Here is an 8,137-nt window from a genome sequence, read left to right on the forward strand (position 1 = left end):
GACAGATTTGACAAGTTCAATGAGGTCAAAGCTCACCCTATTTAAACAGTTCTTTCTGCTACACACAACTTTCCAATTCTATCACCACAATGATTTTCAGAACAGCTGTGCACAGTGAAAGCACAAGTCAGCCAGGACACATCAGTTCCACCTATCTAGTACCATCTTTAATTCAGCAGTAAACTGGGTGTACTGCTTCCAGATTACAGCTGTCTCTAGCATCACTATAGCCAGGTTTGCTATCTAACATCACAAATGCTGTCAGACACAACCTAAGTACATATCCCAGGCTCCTCTTCTCCCTTTTTATAACATACCCTCAGCCCCTACTCCCTGTCAAAATCCCTGCAATTTGCTTGGATGTAAGGCAGGCAACACGGTCTGGATAGCCAACTACCTTCCTCGGAATAATGATATTTCTGGTCCAGACACTTTTAATTGGCTGAAATCACAAAAAAATTAAGACAACTTAGTGGACCAGCATCACCTTTGAGTAGCTGATGATCTCTTCAACAACTCTGTCTTAGTTTTTCAAAATACCACTATTACCTGTTTTATGCATTTCTTGGGCTAACTCAGCCGCTTATGTCCCCAGTTAATGAAACGTTGATTGCACTGCTTTGCTGCTGATTGCCACTATTACCCTGAGTACCACTGACTTGCACAGCTCATAAGCTTAAGAAATCACCTGTCTTGGGTTGCAATTTTTGACACTATGCAATCAAATCACATTTTTCCTAATTTAAAACCAAGCTGTTTCTAACAAAAAAAAAAAAAATCCACATATAGACCTGTTTCAATCACAGAAATATATGGGACTTACAAATGAAGTCTGTGACTAAAGGACCATTTCTAATGATTTGCAGACACTTCAAATTCTGAGAAGAAGGGAATAATGGTTGCTGGCTTTGTGCTGCCACATGCATGCTCCATGAGTAAACATCTTCCTATTTTTATTAGTGGTGTGCAGCATCACGTAAAAAGTAGCTATTCTACAGGCTTGCTAGCACCCAGCTTTTAAACACTGGCAGTCAACAGTTTCAAAACTATGCTATGTGTGCAGACTGTTACAGAAAATAAAGCATAAAATGCAAAGTTCCTCAAACACATCCATCTGCCTTCCCTTCTTAAGCTGTCAGCCTTTGGGTTTGAAATTCCTCTAGATAAAGAGGAATTACTATGTTTCAAACATAGTAATCACTAGGCTAGGTTGTGGAGAAAAGAAACCACAGAAGGCACTTACAAGCTACCACTAGACAGGCTTAACACCCAACTGTGTTCAATAACAAAATATTCAATCCATAGGCGATTATTTTGCAGAACGAAAAAATAAACAATATTTCTGTTCAACAAACAACTGTTTCCATCTATGTTCTTTCTAAATAACACTATTTGCTGCTCCACACACTCTGCAGAACAATAATTTGTTACTCAGCCTTTTCTGTTCCTCAGTAGAGTCACCTTTAATTAAGAAAGGTAAAGGACCATTAAAGATGCACATACACACTACAACGTTTAAAGGACAGTCTTTAAAGCTTTCCGAAGTTTGATCTCATTTAATGCCGTCATTAAGTATTAACTGAAGACGCGGGACAGGGGCTGAGAGATGCTGCGGGGCACTGAGACAAACCGCTCCCCGTGGGCCCTGACAGCGGCTCGCCGGGCCCAGGGCAGGGCTGGCTCTGCGCTCCCCGGGCAGAGGAGGCGAGACCCGCAGCCGCAGCCAGCGCAGGCCGCCGGGAGCGGGTGCGCAGCCCCGCCGGCACGGCGGCACCGGGCCGCCCGCTCCGGCCCCAACGCTCCGGCCGCACCCCGGCAGGAGCCGCCGGCTCCGGCGGGCGCACAGCGGCGCGTCCCGGCCCTCCGCGGAGCGCCAGCCGTGCTCGGCCGAGCGGCAGCACGGGCAGGGCACGGGCAGGGCACGGGCGGCCCCGAGGGCGGGCAGAGGGAAGCGCGGCGCGGCGCCGGTCTGCAGCCTCACCATAGCTCGCTCCGGGGCCTGCGCGGGGACCCGGCCGCCCAACGCTCCCGCCGCGCGTCCTCTGTCGGCTCCGTCCGCCATCTTGAGAGCGAGGGACGCGCCGGCGGCGCCGTCACGGCCCGGAAGGAGCCGCCGCCGTCACCGGGCGCTGCGCCCGCAGCCCAGGGCCCGCCCCCGCCCCGCGCGGGGCCCGGCAGCGCCTGCTGCTCCCGTGGGGCCCGTAGCAAAGCCCGGCCCGAGCGGCTGCGGACGGCCGGAGTGCGGAGCTCGTGTTGGCGCCGTGCGCTGAGTTACGGGCGTGGAGCTCCTCTGCAGGCACCTAAACTGTACCGTGTGCGTGTTCGCTTCGCGACCTGCATTGTAGCGTCTCGGAGTCACGGAATCACAGAATCAGCTAGGTTGGAAAAGACCCCTGAGATCATCGAGTCCGAGCTACGACCGAACACCACCTTATCATCCGGCCCATGGCACGGATGTCACGTCCAGTCTTCTTTAACCATCTCCAGGGACTGTGACTCCATCTCCCTGGGCAGCGCATTCCAATGTTTAATCGCCCTTTCTTGTGAAGAAATTCTTCTTGATGTCTAACCTACGCCTCCCGTGGTGCAGGGAACTACGTCCCCTCATCCTATTGCTAGCAAGATAATAGCAAAAGTGATTTCATCTGCACGGGTGCAAAGTCACACCGCTTACGTGTGGCTCCCTTACGGGCTAAGCAAAGGCAAAACTTTATTGGTGTAGGAGGCAACAGTAGCTTCAGGCAAATGCCTGTCTCCAGGACTAAATTTTTCCTTCACACCTCCTTCCAACAGCATATCAAAACTGTTCTGGGTACTTGGCAGATTTGGCAGATTAGACCATTTAGGATCTTGATTGATGATATCCGACAGACATGGCCTATGTATTGCTGGAAGTTTTCCAGATTGTTGTAGTCCACTTGCACAATTTCCTGTGTTTGTGGCTTCCTAAGGCTGAGGAAATAGGCCAAGAGCCATAGCACTGGATCTTGGAGTCCGTATCAAACGCCTGATATCTTGGATATCTTGCCTCCTCCCACTGTAGTCTTCCTGTTTTGAGTCTCCAAGCAGCTTTTCCACAACCTTCAGTTATGAGTACAGATGGGATGAAGTTTGCAGGTGATCTTTTCAGGTATATTCAATGATTTTTTTGTACTGCACCCAGCCACAGGTACTCTCAAAATTCTTCTCTTACATCTTCAGAACATCTGAATGTAGTTCCTCTGCTGTAGCTACCAGTCATCTTCATATTAAGAAGGCATGCAGACTTGTTTATATTATTGAACTCTGTCACTTAAAATCACCATCGCTGAGACGGGTTAACGTATGAGGTGTAAAAAAATACAAAGTGAATTTGCCATGAGACACTTAACAATTCAATCTCATTCTGTCTGTCCGTATTGGTGATCTGTACCCAGCCCTTTCCAACAGCACGGCTGACCGCTAACCAGAAGCGTTGTTTGCACAACAACCAACTTTGGACTGTAATTACTGGAGTCCTCCACCTGTTTTGCCAACAACACTAGCAATTGTATAATCCAGCTTCCAATGTAGTCAAGCAAGAGAAGCAAGGCAGAATTCCAGGACAGCAACAAACCCAGTCAGGCGGCGGGAGGGCTGCCTGCAGCCCCCCGTGCTGCAAGGCAAACCACTCGCCTGGCCACGTCTTGTAGCTAACTATCAGTGCAGGTTTGCTTTACTGTGGGACTTTCAGAAGTTATGCTAATGTAAATCAACTGCTTTAATTGAACAAGACTTACTGTTAGACTTACTTTTAAAAATTATTATTATTATTTTTTTAAAAAATGGAACCCACATGCACTGAGAGACATCAAAGGCAGTGTCAGCAAACCTCTTAAAAAACAAGTTGGCACCCCTGCACAGGCAGAAATGGCACAAAACACCAAGATCTCCATGGATACTACAGTAATCGTGGAAAGAAGAAGAACGAAACCAGAATTCAGATCAATTTTAATACAGGCAAAATACTTGATGGCCTTGCTAGTGCTAAAATAAAAATGTAGAGCTTCAGGAAGAAAGTGAACAAGCCTCAGTTTTCAAGATTACTCCTCAAGATTACCAGGATTGCTGATTGATGTTTATTTAGAAACATTTCTTCAGGGTGGTTTTTTGGGAGGAAGAGTAGACAAGCAAGATGAAAAGCAGCCAGAAAAAACACCAAAGCAAAAGTTCATGAAGTCCTGTGCAGCTAAATTAGAAAGAACTCCTAAAAAAACACATATTAATGCAGTCTAACTGATCTGAAAAATGTTTTTTCTTGACCAATCAACACTAGTCATTATCATGATAAAAATTAAATATTTGTCCTATGACAAATTATATGAGAAAATGTAATTACAATTAAACAATATTGAATTAGAAACTTCTCATACCTGAAGTTGTTTGAGAATATTATATTAAATTTCAAAGAGTGATGTGGAGTGACAGAAGTTTTTTCACCCAAACTTATACTTAAGATCGGAAGAAAAAATCTCAACAGTAAATGGGCAGCAGTTTGTAAACTGAGTTGAGAGCAAAGAATAACTTAGCAATTATGAAACTGTGCAGTTGCTATAGCAAGGTTTAAAATAGTGTGTGTATATATATTAAAAAAACTGAATGTTCAAAATACCATAAAAATACTCTGTCGGAAGCAAAATAGGTCAACTGCCTAGATTTTCGAGCAGATACAAATATAATACCGTCAGGAGAAAAAGCGAGAGCTTACATGCTGGGTTTGTAAAGAAGCAGGATGAGACACTGCTCTCTTCGTACGCCTGGGTTTCGTTCTGTTTTAACCTAGGCATTTCCAGGCACCCCTGCGGCTGGAGGGGAGAGCGGGAGCGCTCAGGGCCCAGGCAGCGGGGGGAGAGCCGGGATCCCCCGGCCTCGCCGGGTAAAACCTCCGGCACCAGGGGAGCGCCCACCCCCGGCCCCGCTGGCATCGGTCCTCCGAGCCAGCCGCGGCCGAGCGCGGGGCGGCCCGGCCCGGCCCGGCCGCCGGGAGGTGGACGCGGAAGTGCCGGGGCCGAAGGCGCGGGGCTCGCCCGCGGCGGGCGCGGTGGCGGCGCGGCGCAGGATGCTGGGGCTGGCGGCGGGGCTGCTGGCGGCGGCCGCCGTGGCGCTGCTGCTGGACTGGTACGGGCCGCCGGGGGCGCCGCCGGGCCCGGGGCAGCGCCGCCGCTGGGCCCCGCAGCCCGCGCCCGGGGCGGCCGCCGCCAGCCTGCTGTGGGTCGTGCAGGTGAGCGGGGCCGGGCGGGCGAGGGGCGGCCGAGCCGCGGGCACAGCGGCGCAGCGGAGGCGCGCGGTCAAGCCCCGGTTACAGGTGTTCAGCCAGGCTGCGTGAAAGGTCGCGTTGAGGAGCACGTTCACTGCCGGCAGCTCGATGTGCAGCTGCAGGGCGAGCTGCGGGCTGAGCTCTGGGCGGCGGCAGCCCGAGGCGAAAGGCCGGGACCTGTCAAACCCTTTGCAGAGCGAAGGGCGCCGGGCACGGGGACCTGTGGCCCGGCCAGGGGACCGGACACTCGGAGACGACAGGAGCCCATGACCCCCAGAGCTGCCTGCTCTCAGACTGTGAGGGTGGGAAAGTCCGGCGATTCCTTTCTTTGGGGCTCCTTCTCAGAGGTATCCAAGTCAAACTGTTATTTTGTTAATTACTGCACCGAGATTAAATTGTTTTAATGATCCCGAAGTCTAAGACCCTGCTGTGGGAAGCCTGGGGCTGAGCTGGTAAGGAAGCCTGGTCTTACTGTGAGTGTGTGGGATGTGGCTGCGAAGGGGCCTCGGTCCCAGCTCAGGTGGTACAAGTGTGACTTGTACAGAGTGGCTCCTGGATGGTTGCACAGAGAAGCTTCCTTATCGGACAAGATGTGGGTAGTGGAAGTGGGTAATTAAAAATTACCTAATTATTACACTACCATATATATTGCATCAGTACCTGATGCTGTATTATCTAATATCCTGAGGAGAAATGCAAGCTCTGCCTGTCCCTTTCCCCATCCAAAACCTCAGAAAAGTTGTGTGGCTGAGAAAATAGCTTTACTGATTTATAGCAGCAGAAGGTACTGTACCAGTATTCAGAAGGTTAAATATAAAATCCAGGTTGATCTGGCATAGTCCTGGAAGCAAATTGTCACGTCTTCGTGCTTCTGTGGCCTCTTCAGACTCTTCTCCCCAGAGCATTCCCAAAGCACTTAGTGTAGAACTAAACACAAAAGTGTTTACATATTTATAGTTAATCTATGGCTGAGATGTCATGGTGATTGCTGTGCATTTTCCTGTTAACAAATAGCTGCTTTTGCTCTTTTGATTTCATTCTCAGTCTCAAGAACACTTTGCCTGACTTTATCAGCTTCAGGCACTGCCCTGAACGAGCTGGCATATATTAGTCCTTTAGCTCTCTCCAACTGTGGTGTCATTTTTTTTCCCAGTAATTTTTCTTTAAGTGACTTAAGGCTTATTTTTACTGCAGAGTACATTTCAAGGTACATGCTTGAATTAATGTAAGGAAGGCCCCTATCCTGAGCTTCTGTCTTGTGAAGAGTCAGCTACAGCAGCATATAGCAGCTTCAGAGCTATACTGAAAAGCAGCATGCACAGGTCCATGTTTCTCTTGCAATGTTCTCTCTAGTTGTGTCACTTCAAGTGGAGTCCTCCCAAGGATAGGTCACAGCACAGCTAATTTGAGACTTGGCTTTGCTTTCAAGTGGTTATGTTCTCTTTCAGACGTGCCCTTTAACAGCTGCTTTATCATTGACTTAACTTGGAAACTAATCAAGCACCAAATCCAGCCTTGTGCCTGATGATGTTATGGGAAACAGGCTTCAGGCTCCCTGGTGGCTCCATAGGTCTAGCCTAGGTCACTGAATAGAGCTAAAGATGGTCAGTTCTGCCCCCAGCAGTTCCTGCCTTGTTTTTCTTCCCATACACAGGACTATCCCTTCTTAAACTGAACTAAAATCACAGTCTTAATGCTTTAATCTTCTATTAATGACTCGTCCACCTTTATTGTAGCAGAATTTGCTTTCTTACCAATGCCAAATAGACTCTCGAGTTCAGTATTTGAGAAGGTTATAATTATTTCTGTCCTTTCTGTCAGCTGAATGCATTCTACTGTTGTTCTAGACCTTGTAATTCTCTCTTGTTAATGCCTGTCTCTCTCTTTGCTAGATAAGGAGTGTTGATGGTGATTTCTCCTCACCCCTAAATCTCTTCCAAGCCATTTTAATGAAATGAGAGGCCAAGTATCCACATCAGTCAGAGGAAGGGGAAAGAGGAGCAAATGGGCTTTCACCTACATTTTGGAAAGTAAATAAGAGCATTGCAAGCTTTTTATCTTGCCCATGGTCTTTCTTTTTATTGAGATATCATCTGAAGTGAATTAAAAATTAAAAAAATACCAAAATGAAGAAGCTCTACTTCTGAGATCTTCATATGTCATGCCTGCTAATGATGGAAGAAACTTAGTCCCAGCTCTCAGAAGTCCCAGGACACTGTAACTCTTAGAAATTACAAGTTGAACCTTTTTTTGAAACCTTAAACTCATGGGGAAGAAAAGTGGGAAGGTCGTTGTAGGAAATCAGGCTTCCGAACCACTCTCTGCTGTAAGGTTGGAAATTGCTGCAGTTACTGGTAGAGGCAGGAGTAAGGTTTCTTGTTTTTTTTTCTCAAGAATAAATACTAGAAGTTTTGATTTTATCTGTTCGATTGCTGAGATGAATTAATTACAAATCCACAAACTGAAAAGAAGCAAAACAAGTTTGTCAATGATTGTCAATGATTAAATGAGGTTTGGTGTGTAAGAGATAGTTTTGCTGTGCTCTTTGCTTAACATTAGTTCAAATGCATCAATGAAAGTGAAGATAAAGTTATATATTAAAGTGTTTGCCTTTCTTATCATGCAATTCTGATCTAGGCAAAAATTCCATGTCATTCCAAATGGGCAATTTTCCTAAGCAGAATTTAAAAGCTGTATTCAGGTAATATTTTCTTCATATACAGATGACTGAAGGGGTAGAAGTAAATAATTTTTCCCAAAGATATTTTATCTAGATTTTTCAAAAAACTACAAGCTTTGCAAGAACAGGTTTATTAAACCGAACGTAGAAGTTTTTCTTTCAAGTTACATGGTCAGATGGCC

The 8,137-nt window shown here is 47.1% G+C and overlaps 1 protein-coding gene across 3 annotated transcripts in view; it reads right to left on the minus strand.

The window, feature by feature from the left end:
• Positions 1 to 2,096, minus strand: part of UBR1 (ubiquitin protein ligase E3 component n-recognin 1) — a 59,829-nt gene extending 57,733 nt beyond the window's left edge. For all 3 annotated transcript variants that reach the window (XM_062495702.1, XM_062495703.1, XM_062495701.1), the window contains exon 1: positions 1,982 to 2,096. In XM_062495702.1, the coding sequence (XP_062351686.1) occupies positions 1,982 to 2,062 (81 nt within the window). In that variant the 5' untranslated portion in view covers positions 2,063 to 2,096. The remainder of the gene's footprint in view (positions 1 to 1,981) is intronic.
• Positions 2,097 to 8,137: the final 6,041 nt, after the last annotated feature.

The sequence above is a fragment of the Cinclus cinclus genome, chromosome 6, assembly GCF_963662255.1.
Source record: "Cinclus cinclus chromosome 6, bCinCin1.1, whole genome shotgun sequence".
NCBI classification, from domain to species: domain Eukaryota; kingdom Metazoa; phylum Chordata; class Aves; order Passeriformes; family Cinclidae; genus Cinclus; species Cinclus cinclus.